Source organism: Oncorhynchus gorbuscha, linkage group LG16 (genome assembly GCF_021184085.1).
Source record: "Oncorhynchus gorbuscha isolate QuinsamMale2020 ecotype Even-year linkage group LG16, OgorEven_v1.0, whole genome shotgun sequence".
NCBI lineage: Eukaryota > Metazoa > Chordata > Actinopteri > Salmoniformes > Salmonidae > Oncorhynchus > Oncorhynchus gorbuscha.
In genome coordinates, this window is record NC_060188.1 from 92,782,716 (window position 1) to 92,797,611 (window position 14,896).

The 14,896-nt window shown below is 43.0% G+C and overlaps 1 protein-coding gene across 1 annotated transcript; it reads left to right on the forward strand.

The window, feature by feature from the left end:
- The first annotated feature begins 1,153 nt into the window (after nucleotides 1–1,153).
- LOC123999438 (thioredoxin-like protein 1) lies at nucleotides 1,154–7,827 on the forward strand. Its single transcript, XM_046305248.1, has 8 exons — nucleotides 1,154–1,456; nucleotides 2,111–2,207; nucleotides 2,456–2,629; nucleotides 3,748–3,870; nucleotides 4,097–4,166; nucleotides 4,950–5,122; nucleotides 6,873–6,977; nucleotides 7,366–7,827. The coding sequence occupies exons 1-8, from the start codon at nucleotides 1,359–1,361 to the stop codon at nucleotides 7,393–7,395; spliced, it is 870 nt and encodes a 289-aa protein (XP_046161204.1). The 5' UTR covers nucleotides 1,154–1,358; the 3' UTR covers nucleotides 7,396–7,827.
- The last annotated feature ends 7,069 nt before the right edge of the window (nucleotides 7,828–14,896 follow it).

Here is a 14,896-nt window from a genome sequence, read left to right on the forward strand (position 1 = left end):
AAAAAGGGGGAGTCTATATACAATGTGTGCAAAAGGCATGAGGAGGTAGGCGAATAATTACAAATTTTGCAGATTAACACTGGAGTGATAAATGATCAGATGGTCATGTACAGGTAGAGATACTGGTGTGCAAAAGAGCAGAAAAGTAAATAAATAAAAACAGTATGGGGATGAGGTAGGTGAAAATGGGTGGGCTATTTACCGATAGACTATGTACAGCTGCAGCGATCGTTTAGCTGCTCAGATAGCTGATGTTTGAAGTTGGTGAGGGAGATAAAAGTCTCCAACTTCAGCGATTTTTGCAATTCGTTCCAGTCACATGCAGCAGAGTACTGGAACGAAAGGCGGCCAAATGAGGTGTTGGCTTTAGGGATGATCAATGAGATACACCTGCTGGAGTGCGTGCTACGGGTGGGTGTTGCCATCGTGACCAGTGAACTGAGATAAGGCGGAGCTTTACCTAGCATGGACTTGTAGATGACCTGGAGCCAGTGGGTCTGGCGACGAATATGTCCTGTATATAGCTCCACATTGATCTGGTACTTCCTGTATATAGCTCCACATTGATCTGGTACTCCCTGTATATAGCTCCACATTGATCTGGTACTTCCTGTATATAGCTCCACATTGATCTGGTACTTCCTGTATATAGCTCCACATTGATCTGGTACTTCCTGTATATAGCTCCACATTGATCTGGTACTCCCTGTATATAGCTCCACATTGATCTGGTACTTCCTGTATATAGCTCCACATTGATCTGGTACTTCCTGTATATAGCTCCACATTGATCTGGTACTTCCTGTATATAGCTCCACATTGATCTGGTACTTCCTGTATATAGCTCCACATTGATCTGGTACTTCCTGTATATAGCTCCACATTGATCTGGTACTTCCTGTATATAGCTCCACATTGATCTGGTACTTCCTGTATATAGCTCCATTATGTGTATTATATTCCTCCTGTTGATATTTGTATTATAATTGTTTAACTCTGCATCATTGGGAAGGGCTCATAAGCATTTCAGGGTTCAGTCTCCACCCGTTGTATTCGGGGGTCATGTGACAAATACAATTTAATTTGATTCACGTGAAATAAAAACTTACCTTGGATCATTATTTGTTAAATCTATAGAGAATAAATTCATTATATTTCCTATATTTTGTTTTAGCTGTGGAGTTGACCACGCCCTGCTCGGTTTTCATTGGTTTAATGGCCAACATTCGTCAAGGCGCTTCAGTAAAGTGTGTGATTCCACAGAAGAGTTGAGTTTGGACAGTGTGTCTGTTGTGTCCTTACACTATTTTGTATATAATCTGTCATAAATAATATACATATTTACAGCTGGTAAAAAAATGGTCGGGGTGAAAGTAATCGGGAATGATTCAGAATTCCAACCTGAACTAGCAGACGCCGGATCAAGGCTTGCGGTAGTGAAGTTCACAATGGCAGGGTAAGGCTTCAAATCTGTTCCCAGGCCTTTGCTTTTTACCAGCTAGCTATGATCTACACTGAAATCAATGATTCACTTTCATTTGTCAATGTATAACTAGATAGTTAGTTCATTTAAAAAAAAAATAATAATTAAAAAAAACGGATTTCACAAATTACATCAGTTGTTTGTAATACTTTAAAAAATAGCCATTTTAAAATAACAAATGATAATTTAACTCGGACCACATACCACGCTGTTAGGTAACTATAACGTTAGCTAGATAGATAGCTTAGCCAGCTATGACTTAGCAATAGCAGACTGGCTAAGCTAGCTAGATAACTTTGTTTAACAGCAGTCTGGTACTAGCTAACACATATCTAACAATACAGTCAGATATGTGGGATATAATGTGTGGTAACATAGAGGTTATGTTATCTAGCTAGCCACCTGTCTGGCTAGTGGTTTTTAATAATAGGCATCAACTAGCGAGCCATGAAGAATAATGCTTAGCTAGCTATTGTTTTAGCTACTGCACATGTAAGGCTAACTTTTGCATTTCTGTTTTTTTTTTAACAGCCTTTGTTAATAGCTAGCTAAGCAACGTTAGCCAATGAACTAAACTTCCGGTTTAGTTGACAATAGCTTCCTATTGAACTCTTCTTCGCTCCCCAGGTGTCGACCCTGTGTCAGGATATCCCCTGCTTTCAACATGTTGAGTAACAAGTACCCTCATGTCATTTTTCTCGAAGTAGATGTACACGTCTGTCAGGTGAGGTTGTTTTTTGTGTTAAGACTTTTATCAATACAGCCTACTGTGTCGTTATCAAAACACCAGGTACTCCAATATGTTGTTGTTGTTGTTGTTGTCGTCATAGGAGACTTGGTCAACAAGAAGTGATGCATAGCCTCGGACGTGTCAACGTCCTCTCATGTTATTCATTGAGCCAATACGGATTGAAGAAGTCTGCTATGTGTGTTGAGACACGGGACTAAGACTTGAATCTCTCTCTCTTTCAGGCAACGGCTGCCGCCAACAACATCTCTGCCACGCCAACGTTTTTGTTTTTCCGTAACAAAGTGCGCGTCGACCTGTATCAGGGTGCAGATGCCTCAGGACTAGAGGAGAAGATCAAGCAGCATGTAGAAAACGACCCTGGAAGCAACGAGGACTCGGACATTCCCAAGGGATATGTGAGTATATAATGAATTGGTATCACTCAGACATTCCCAGGGGATATGTGAGTATAGGGGATATGTGAGTATATAATGAATTGGTATCACTCAGACATTCCCAGGGGATATGTGAGTATAGGGGATATGTGAGTATATAATGAATTGATATCACTCAGACATTCCCAGGGGATATGTGAGTATAGGGGATATGTGAGTATATAATGAATTGGTATCACTCAGACATTCCCAAGACGGAAAGATAATCTTTAGAATTAAGATCATAGTTCGTCTATTGCCTAGCAACTAGCTAACTGATCTTTATGTTTTTTTTGGGGGGGAAACTTGCCCTAGGCTAGATATACTTCTGAGTTCTGTCCTTGTCTTCCCAGACCTGGGATGCAAACTCAGAACACCTCTCTGTCTTCCCGAGACAGGATGTGAACTCAGAACCTTTCCCTGTCTTCTCGAGACAGGACGTGAACTCAGAACCCCTCGTTGTCTTTTCGAGACAGGACGTGAACTCAGAACCCCTCGTTGTCTTTTCGAGACAGGACGTGAACTCAGAACCCCTCGTTGTCTTTTCGAGACAGGACGTGAACTCAGAACCCCTCGTTGTCTTTTCGAGACAGGACGTGAACTCAGAACCCCTCGTTGTCTTCCCGAGACAGGACGTGAACTCAGAACCCCTCGTTGTCTTCCCGAGACAGGACGTGAACTCAGAACCCCTCGTTGTCTTCCCGAGACAGGACGTGAACTCAGAACCCCTCCCTGTCTTCCCGAGACAGGACGTGAACTCAGAATCCCTCCCTGTCTTGCACTGTCAATGCTGACTCAGAAAACTTTAGGAATTTCTGTGTCTGTGATGACGGTATCCCAGGACAGATCTCAGGAAGGCAGTAGCAAGGTTTAGCATAAGTCGAAGCTAACCATACGATACATAAGCTCACATTTCAGTAAAGCAGTGTCAACCTTTAGGGTGGTGCTTTACGAAGCTACACAAGTAGGTGTGAGAACCTCTTGACTAGAATGAAATCTTTTGTTTTTGTGCTCGCTTGTACCGTGCACTTAACATGGGTTCATCTTGTGTGCGTCCTTTAAAAAAAAAATGTATCTTTGTACTCTGTCTGTGTGTTCAGATGGACCTGATGCCGTTTGTGAACAAAGCCGGCTGTGAGTGTCTAAATGAGAGTGATGAAAGCGGCTTTGAAAACTGCTTAGTCAAGGACGCCACCTACCTGGAGTCTGACTGTGATGAACAGGTGAGTCTGAGGATGTAATTGACGAGACCCAAGTGGAACGCAGCTATTTTTTCCTTCTTAGTGTGGGATGTTACCTTCTATTGATGTCAGCGTGTAAGGTAGAGTAATAGATGTATAGTATCACCCCTCACTGACAGACCAGACTAATAGATGTATAGTATCACCCCTCACTGACAGACCAGACTAATAGATGTATAGTACTAAACTCATATTTTCTCCTTTTCAGCTCCTAATTACTATGTCCTTCAACCAGCCTGTCAAGCTGTTCTCCATGAAGCTCCTGTCCTCTGACTTCGGTGAGTCCTTATTCTTCCTGGTCAGCTCCTAAATGCTGCTCCATTTCCTTGTTTCCTCGTTCCTCTTATTCAGAGGGGCTGGGTTAAATGCAGAAGACACATTTAAGTTGAGGGAATTCAGTTGTACAACGGACTTTTCCCTCTCTGCCTACTTCCTTTTTCACCCTCTCTGCCTACTTCCTTTTCTCCCTCTCTGCCTACTTCCTTTCCCCTCTCTGCCTACTTCCTTTCCCCTCTCTGCCTACTTCCTTTCCCCTCTCTGCCTACTTCCTTTTCTCCCTCTCTGCCTACTTTCTTTTCCCTCTCTGCCTACTTTCTTTTCCCCCTCTGCCTACTTCCCTTTTCCCCTCTGCCTACTTCCCTTTTCCCCTCTGCCTACTTCCCTTTGCCCCTCTCTGCCTACTTCCCTTTGCCCCTCTCTGCCTACTTCCTTTTGCCCCTCTCTGCCTAATTCCTTCCCCCTCTCTGCCTAATCCCCCCTCTCTGCCTAATCCCCCTGCTCTCTGCCTACTCCCCCCCCTCTCTGCCTACTTCCTTTCCCCCCTCTGCCTACTTCCTCCCCCCTCTCTGCCTACTTCCCCCCTCCTCTCTGCCTACCCCCTCTCTGCCTACTTCCTTCCCCCCTCTCTGCCTACTTCCTTTCCCCCCTCTGCCTACTTCCTCCCTCCCCCCTCTCTGCCTACTCCCCCCTCTCTGCCTACCCCCTCTCTGCCTACCCCCCCCTCTCTGCCTACTTCCTTTCCCCTCCCTCTCTGTCTACTTCCTTTTCTCCCTGTTACACAGCCCAGGCACCAAAGTGTGTGAAGATCTTCATTAACCTTCCTCGCTCCATGGACTTTGACGATGCTGAGCGTAGCGAGGCCACACAGACCCTGGACCTGGCTGAGGAGGACTTCAAGGACGACGGACTGATCCCACTGAGATACGTCAAATTCCAGAATGTCCAGAGCGCCACCGTAAGTCATTTAACACCAACCAATTACCTGCAGGCCTCTCATTTCCTGGTTCTTTCCTTCCCCCTTTTTTTTTCCTGAGGTCACATGATATTGAAACACTGCATGTACCTCAGTTGGTTCCTGTTCTCAAGCTAGAAGAAGAAGGAGGTGTTGTCCAGTTCTGAACTGCAGACAAAGAGGAGGAGGCGACGCCAGAGGACCGACTCCGCCCCGATATCTGTCCCCATGAGAATAAAATGTGAAGCAGAACAATGGGAGAGTTTCTGTATGGAGGTCAATGAGCTTTGAACTTGGTCAACATAAAATGTAATTGATTTGATGAAATAAAGTTTGGTAATGTTTAGGTTATGAATTACTGATAGATAGATGCACGTGGTATCCTGGCAACTTTTGAGAAACACTTATTTTATATCAGAGTTGTGTCTGTTGGTCAAATGCGTATCTACTCTCTCATTGGCTAGAATGCTCCCACCTGATCCCGCCTCCTTCTGCCGTTGTAGACTTTTATTCCCATTGCCCATTATCTTGTCAATATAATGTTGTGCCGACATGCATTCCAATTTTTAATTAAGAATTTTTTTCTCAACTCAATTTTTTTTTCTTCCCTAGTTCAATAAATAATGACTTGTGTTAATGTAGAACCATACATCTAGTTGCACAAAATAGTGATGATTTTTTTGTTGTCTCAACCGCAGCCCACTAGGCTACACACAGATGTGATATAATGTAGAATGCATGTTTACAGAAAAGAAAAATCAGATATTTGTTGCTTGATTGGCAACATAAGTTTGAACTAAGACTGCGCGAATTATATCCTTTATGGGCAGTTTCCCAGACAATGGTCCTAGACGAGAAAGCTCTTTCAAAAGTTGGTTTTCTATTGAGCATGCCAGGGCAACACTTAAACTGACCATTATGATGGAGTTGTGTTCCTTTATGATGAAGTTGTGTTCCATTATGATGAAGTTGTGTTCCATTATGATGAAGTTGTGTTCCATTATGATGAAGTTGTGTTCCATTATGATGGAGTTGTGTTCCTTTATGATGGAGTTGTGTTCCATTATGATGAAGTTGTGTTCCATTATGATGAAGTTGTGTTCCATTATGATGAAGTTGTGTTCCATTATGATGGAGTTGTGTTCCATTATGATGAAGTTGTGTTCCGTTATGATGGAGTTGTGTTCCATTATGATGAAGTTGTGTTCCATTATGATGAAGTTGTGTTCCTTTATGATGAAGTTGTGTTCCATTATGATGGAGTTGTGTTCCTTTATGATGGAGTTGTTTTCCTTTATGATGGAGTTGTTTTCCATTATGATGGAGTTGTGTTCCATTATGATGAAGTTGTGTTCCTTTATGATGAAGTTGTGTTCCATTATGATGGAGTTGTGTTCCATTATGATGAAGTTGTGTTCCTTTATGATGAAGTTGTGTTCCTTTATGATGAAGTTGTGTTCCTTTATGATGAAGTTGTGTTCCTTTATGATGAAGTTGTGTTCCTTTATGATGAAGTTGTGTTCCTTTATGATGAAGTTGTGTTCCTTTATGATGAAGTTGTGTTCCTTTATGATGGAGTTGTGTTCCATTATGATGGAGTTGTGTTCCTTTATGATGAAGTTGTGTTCCATTATGATGGAGTTGTGTTCCATTATGATGAAGTTGTGTTCCTTTATGATGAAGTTGTGTTCCGTTATGATGAAGTTGTGTTCCTTTATGATGAAGTTGTTTCTTCCCCCATGTGTTTTAACAGATGTTTGTGAAGAACAACCAAGGGGATGAAGAGACAACGAAAATCAATTACCTTACTTTTATTGGGACCCCTGTACAGGCAACGAACATGAATGACTTCAAACGGGTAAGATCTGCCCCCCCCCCCAAACAGCTATGAGACTATGATGTTGACGGTATTGAATTGTGATTTCTGTAACCTGCATTGGGGATCAGGCCACTCGTCAGATGAGGCCTAACAGTAATGATACAATCATAGCAATATCATTTCAATGGTACATTACATTGATTTCAGCAATTAAATCAGGCTAATGTGGAGATTTAAATTAAATCAACAATGTGCAGTTGTTCCACTATACATGTCAATATGATTTTTTTGTAATTTTCACTTTGTGCTAATAATAATGTTATTTGCTACTGCATACAATGTAGGAGGTTTTTAGTTGATGTCTACTCCTTTGGGACGAGGAGGATTCCTGCACTGTTTACACGCCTGTGTTTTCTATTCAACGCAGGTTGTGGGCAAGAAAGGAGAGAGTCACTGATAAGGAAGAGCGGAGGAGAAGACTGCCCGTATTGCTGCGACGATCTCTCCCAGGACTTAGCCTCTTGTCTGTCTGCCAAAGCTGCCACTGGGAGGGTTAGGGTCTGCTCCATTTTAACACAATACAGACCAACCAATTATGTGTTCCAAATCGCACCCTAATTCCCTTTTTTAAAGTACACTTATTTTTTTGGGGGGGGCTGATATCCATCCTGAAGTCTGGCTTTGATCCAGAGGTGTCAGCGGTCAAAAGTAGTGCATTGTATAGGGAGTCATTTGGGACACACGCATCAACCTAAAGTGTATACGAGTTTGTGCTCCTCTGTTCTGCCGGTGAAATGACCTCGGCGAGGCAACTCGCGCAATTCATTTAAAACAAAAAATTGTAATTCCGACAAACACTGTAAATAAACACAATCCTTTTTCAAAGGCACATTGGTATTTAATGTCTCTTGAATTTTTTAGAAAAGTTTAAACAAAAATCTTCCTAACCACTATTCACAAAGATGAGGAAAATGGAGTTCCCAGGGTACGTCATGTTTTCTACTGCTGGAGTTCCTGTTATCGTAAAATAATGCATAGTTCCGGCACCGAAATGTACCAGTCGTCTTCAAGCACTGATCATACCCGTGGACATGCTTATGACTAAGTCTACTGCAAAAAGGGAAGAATCCCAGGTGAAGGAGTTTGACGGTAGCAGCATCTCGAGCACCAACAGGTGCGTGAGTCCACTTCTGAATGGGGACGAGGATGATGTACTGCCATTTTATGACCACATCGTGTCACCAAAGGCTTTGCTATAACGTCTTACACAATCGATGGGCGCCTACCGCACTTCAGAGAGCTCTTGTTTTCCGCTGAACGGTTGATTTCATCAGAAATACGGGCTCTGTTAAATTTGTCCTCTTTCTGAATTTTTGGGAAACAATATTTGCGAGGTGATTTCAGTTAATTGTGAGTGATTTTTTTTTACAGTAATTCTCTTCAGATTTTGTATAAACATAACATACAGAAATTCCATGATTTTATTTTTGCAATTACACAGGATCTCTTGATAATTAATTAACATTTCTACCGTGGATACAAAAAAAATGATGTTGCTGGGGATATGTTTTAATTTGCATTTAAAAACAAATATTGATATGTTTATTTATATTGTTAAAATTAAAAGTGGTGTTAATTATTCTTTAAGCTGGGACAACACTGTGTTAATTTAACAGAGAATTGTTGACGATGTTACTCCTAATCAAACCAAGATCAAGGCTGCTAGATGACTAAATTAGTTTTTGTTATAAGCTAATTTAGGCCTGTGCATTTATTTTAATTATTGGCACTTTCTGTCTGTTAATTTATGATAAACATAATTTACCATATTGAGAAAAATCCTTATTATTTTTGAAAAATCGATCATCTGCATTGGCAGTTAAGGCCTATTTAAACATGTAAAATAAATCATTTGACCAAATAAAACATTTCTCTGACAAAACGTGTGTGTGTGTGTACTATTCCGATTTGACATTTTGACTGTGATTTATAAATTGAGTGATCTGAAGAGGACAAGTAAGTATCTTATATTATGGAAGGGTTTTCATAATGTAAGTATCTTATATTATGGAAGGGTTTTCATAAATGGTGTCATGACGAAGCTCAGCCGTGGCTGCTGCCTGAAAGACAGGGTGAGAATAAAGCAACCGAAGGTTGTTCCTTCATTACAATCACAGCAACCAGAATGACAGAAAAGAGAGCGTTTACCACCGGCATAATGAACTACTACAAACGTAAACCACTGTGAACTTGAAATTAATTGTTTTTTATTTTTTAAATCAAAAACATCAATGATACCGTTCTAAAATTGTACCGTTTTTAATTGACGCCGGTGGTTTGATTTGATTTCCTGTTTGCTGTTTCTAGCTGCGTACGGCGTTAGTCCACGCGTTGGGGGTTATGTTAGAGGCATATCATTCCACTGGCTACGTTTTTAAATACATATTGAAGAAATCCTAATGCACAGCAATATCCTCTTAGAGGTACAACCAGTAAGGACAGAGACATCTATGTTAAAGTGAAATGGCATCCTGCTATTCTCTATATAATAAAAACAGCTTTTGACCAGGGCTCAAATTGAACAATACAGTGAACTCAAAGTATTGGGACAGTCACACATTGTTTTGGTTGTTTTGGCTCTGTACTCCAGCACTTTGGATTTGAAACGATACAATGACTATGAGGTTAAAGTGCAGACTGTCAGCTTTCATTTGAGAGTATTTTCATCCCTATCTGGTGAACCGTTTAGAAATTACACCACTTTTTGTACATAGTCCTTCCATTTTAGGGGACCAAAAATATTGGGACAAATCCATTTGTGTGTTAAAGTAGTGAAAAGTGTAGTATTTGGTCCCATATTCCTACCACTCAATGACTACATTAAGCCTGTGACTCTACAAACTTGTTGGATTAATTTGCTGTTTGTTTTGGTTGTGTTTCACATTATTTTGTGCCCAGTAGAAATGAATGGTAAATAATGTATTGTGTCATTTTGGAGTCACTTTTATTGTAAATAAGAATAGAATTTGTTTCTAAACCACACACTCATTTGTAAATGTGTTTAACTTTCTCACTCACTATTAGTCACAATTCATTCAGGTTTATCCATAATTATGGTAGCATCCACATTTATGTAGAAATGTTGTAACATTCTATTCTTATTTACAATAAAAAATGTCTGCTATTCATACCCACACATGCAGTCAGAGCTGGCCCTAGCTTTTTGGGGGCCCTAAGCAGCCAGAGCTGGCCCTAGCGTTTTGGGGGCCCTAAGAAGCCAGAGCTGGCCCTAGCGTTTTGGGGGCCATAAGCAGCCAGAGCCAGCCCTAGCGTTTTGGGGGCCCTATAAGCAGCCAGAGCTGGCCCTAGCGTTTTGGGGGCCCTAAGAAGCCAGAGCTGGCCCTAGCGTTTTGGGGGCCCTAGCGTTTTGGGGGCCCTAAGCAGTCAGAGCTGGCCCTAGCGTTTTGGGGGCCCTAGGCAGCCAGAGCTGGCCCTAGCGTTTTGGGGGCCATACGCAGCCAGAGCCGGCCCTAGCGTTTTGGGGGCCCTAAGCAGTCAGAGCTGGTCCTAGCGTTTTGGGGGCCCTAAGCAGTCAGAGCTGGTCCTAGTGTTTTGGGACCCCTAAAAGCAGCCAAAGCTGGTCCTAGCGTATTGCGGGCCCTAAGCAGCCAGAGCTGGCCCTAGCGTTTTGGGGGCCCTAATTTTGGCGGACCTCCTCTTGACACTGGAGATAAAAAATAAACATTTTTTGTTGTTGTTGTTAATTTCCGGCGATTCTACACATTTTGCCATGGGGCGGAGATTTGCTGTTGTTGTTGCAGTTTTGAATATATCTGGGTGACTAACCAAATCAATGGGGATCACCCGGTCAGTAATTCGATTAACTACAAGTTTAGGTAGTTGGCCTCTAGACTAACTGACCCCCGAAAAATAAATGTGCTAATTGCGTGACTGAAGTAAAGGAAAAACTGCTGGTGCACAACTACATTTCAAACTGTCAACAGTAAACTGTATTCATAATGCGGATCTAGGATCAACCACATTTCAAACTGTATTCTACTATTCTAACTGTCAACAGTAAATTGAGACCCTGACTGAATTGACCCACGGGCCCTAACATAAGGCATATAGGGGGCCATTTTAGATGGCAGACAACTGGTGGTCCTGCATCGAAGGCCTGCTTTTAGGATGGTTTAAACCACGGCCTGTATCCATAATGCTGATCTAGGATCAGTTTTCTCTTTTAAATCATAATGAATAAGATTATATGGACGGATTGGGAGACCTGATCCTAGATCCTTCTGTAGCTCAGTTGGTAGAGCATGGCACTTGTAATGCCAGGGTAGTGGGTTTGATCCCCGGGACCACCCATACGTAGAATGTATGCACACATGACTGTAAGTCGCTTTGGATAAAAGCGTCTGCTAAATGGCATATATTATTATTATTATTAGATCAGCACTCCTACACTGATACGCTTTATGGGTACGGGCCCAGGTCCAGCACCACAGAACGGGGCAGCCACCATCAACCATCTACTAACCTCTAGTGGCCCCCTGATGAGATCCTCAGATGGGGTTGACTCATCTGAAACAGGTTAGTCCGTTTAACCGGCTGCATGATGGGAGTAAACATGTATTTCATCCTGTAGCCATTTAATCAGTGATGTGACAGACCAGATTACTGCATTATGTTTAACTGATGTTATCGACACTGAAATATAACTTTTCCATGTATCCATTTTGTTTTCACCTTTAGACCAGGCCATACCATGCCAGACCAGACCATGCCAGACCATGCCAGACCAGACCAGACCATGCCAGACCAGACCATGCCAGACCATACCAGGCCATAACCTCAGTAGGCTGCTCATACCATGCCAGACCAGACCATGCCATGCCAGACCAGACCAGACCAGACCAGACCAGACCAGACCATGCCAGACCAGACCATGCCAGACCAGACCAGACCAGGCCATAACCTCAGTAGGCTGCTCATACCATGCCAGACCAGACCAGACCATGCCAGACCAGACCAGACCAGACCATGCCAGACCTGACCATGCCAGACCAGACCAGGCCATAACCTCAGTAGGCTGCTCATACCATACCAGACCAGACCATGCCAGACCATGCCAGACCAGACCAGACCATGCCAGACCTGACCATGCCAGACCAGACCAGACCAGGCCATAACCTCAGTAGGCTGCTCATACCATGCCAGACCAGACCAGGCCATAACCTCAGTAGGCTGCTCATACCAGACCAGACCAGACCAGACCATAACCTCAGTAGGCTGCTCATACCAGACCAGACCAGACCATGCCAGACCAGACCAGACCATAACCTCAGTAGGCTGCTCATACCAGACCAGACCAGACCATGCCAGACCAGACCATGCCAGACCAGACCATGCCAGACCAGACCAGACCATAACCTCAGTAGGCTGCTCATACCATGCCAGACCAGACCATGCCAGACCAGACCAGACCATAACCTCAGTAGGCTGCTCATACCATGCCAGACCATGCCAGACCAGACCAGACCAGACCAGACCAGACCAGGCCATAACCTCAGTAGGCTGCTCATACCATACCAGACCAGACCAGACCAGACCATAACCTCAGTAGGCTGCTCATACCATACCAGACCAGACCAGACCAGACCATTTGTAAGTCGCTCTGGATAAGAGCGTCTGCTAAATGACTTAAATGTAAATGTAAAATAACCTCAGTAGGCTGCTCATACCATGCCATCAGTGTCCTGTCCTGACAGTTGGTGGACTGAGGCCATATGGACATCATGTCCCTTCGATGACTGACTGACTGACTGACTGACTGACTGACTGACTGACGGACGGACGGACGGACGGACTGACTGACTGACTGACGCCACTGTTACTGTATCTGCGTCACAAATGGCACCCTATTCCTTATGTGAGCCTTGGTCTAAAGTAGTGCACTACGTAGGGAATAGGGTTCCATAGGGCTCTGGTCTAAAGTAGTGCACTACGTAGGGAATAGGGTTCCATAGGGCTCTGGTCTATAGTAGTGCACTACGTAGGGAATAGGGTTCCATAGGGCTCTGGTCAAAAGTAGTGCACTACGTAGGGAATAGGGTTCCATAGGGCTCTGGTCTAAAGTAGTGCACTACGTAGGGAATAGGGTTCCATAGGGCTCTGGTCAAAAGTAGTGCACTATATAGGGAATAGGGTTCCATAGGGCTCTGGTCAAAAGTAGTGCACTATATAGGGAATAGGGTTCTATAGGGCTCTGGTCTAAAGTAGTGCACTACGTAGGGAATAGGGTTCCATAGGGCTCTGGTCAAAAGTAGTGCACTATGTAGGGAATAGGGTTATAGGGCTCTGGTCTAAAGTAGTGCACTACGTAGGGAATAGGGTTCCATAGGGCTCTGGTCAAAATAGTGCACTACGTAGGGAATAGGGTTCCATAGGGCTCTGGTCAAAAGTAGTGCACTACGTAGGGAATAGGGTTCCATAGGGCTCTGGTCTAAAGTAGTGCACTACGTAGGGAATAGGGTTCCATAGGGCTCTGGTCAAAAGTAGTGCACTATGTAGGGAATAGGGTTCCATAGGGCTCTGGTCAAAAGTAGTGCACTATGTAGGGAATAGGGTTCTATAGGGCTCTGGTCTAAAGTAGTGCACTACGTAGGGAATAGGGCTCCATAGGGCTCTGGTCAAAAGTAGTGCACTATATAGGGAATAGGGTTCCATAGGGCTCTGGTCAAAATAGTGCACTACGTAGGGAATAGGGTTCCATAGGGCTCTGGTCAAAAGTAGTGCACTACGTAGGGAATAGGGTTCCATAGGGCTCTGGTCTAAAGTAGTGCACTACGTAGGGAATAGGGTTCCATAGGGCTCTGGTCAAAAGTAGTGCACTATGTAGGGAATAGGGTTCCATAGGGCTCTGGTCAAAAGTAGTGCACTATATATAAATAATAAATAGGGTTCTATAGGGCTCTGGTCTAAAGTAGTGCACTACGTAGGGAATAGGGTTCCATAGGGCTCTGGTCAAAAGTAGTGCACTATGTAGGGAATAGGGTTATAGGGCTCTGGTCTAAAGTAGTGCACTGCGTAGGGAATAGGGTTCTATAGGGCTCTGGTCAAAAGTAGTGCACCTATGTAGGGAATAGGGTGTCATTTTGGGACACGGCCTGTTACAACACCATTGAACCAGTCTGCTCTCTGAGAGGAGAGGGAAACCAGATCAGAGCAGCAGTCTGCTACAATATCTGTCATCTGTTCTAATGTGTTGTTCTTTTTGTTTTACACAGTATCACTGTGCTTTTTGGGGGGTTTCCGTTTGGTTTTGTGTTTATTGTCTATCTTTTTGTTGTTGTATTTTGGCCTATTTAATTGTTAGCTATGTGTGTAAAGTGTATTGGACTGCAATATGCCAGCCTACCCAGCTAGCGTATAACGTTCTGAGAACCATACGTTTGGTAGAGCTGGCTGGTTGTCCTAATGGTTATTATCAACCTTCCCACCAGTGATGCAGGACAGTTTGATTGGCTCTGGAACTTTCCCAGCAACTTTAAAGGAAATGGACAAAATAAAGTTATTTCATTAGTTTAACAGAACGTTTCCTAAACATTAAAAAACGGTTACATTTATTATATAATATATATAATTTATAATGTTTTAGTTCTCCAACTGGTTTGACATTTAGGAATGTTCAGCGAACGTTACGAAACAGCAGTGTGAATTTTCAGTATTTCAACATTTTTATTTTATTTTATTTCACCTTTATTTATAAACCAGGTAGGTTAGTTCAGAACAAGTTCTCATTTGCAACTGCGACCTGGCCAAGATAAAGCAAAACAGTGTGAACAGACAGCAACACAGAGTTACACATACACAACAATTAACAAATCAATAACACAGTAGAAAAAAAGAGAGTCTATATACAATGTGTGCAAAAGGCATGAGGAGGTAGGCGA

Excerpts from the sequence above, each read along its gene's own strand:
- LOC123999438 (XM_046305248.1), top strand. The coding sequence starts at position 1,359 with ATGGTCGGGGTGAAAGTAATCGGGAATGATTCAGAATTCCAACCTGAA. Across the intron at positions 1,457-2,110 it reads GTGAAGTTCACAATGGCAGG|GTGTCGACCCTGTGTCAGGA; the intron begins GTAAGGCTTCAA and ends TTCGCTCCCCAG. Across the intron at positions 2,208-2,455 it reads TAGATGTACACGTCTGTCAG|GCAACGGCTGCCGCCAACAA; the intron begins GTGAGGTTGTTT and ends TCTCTCTTTCAG.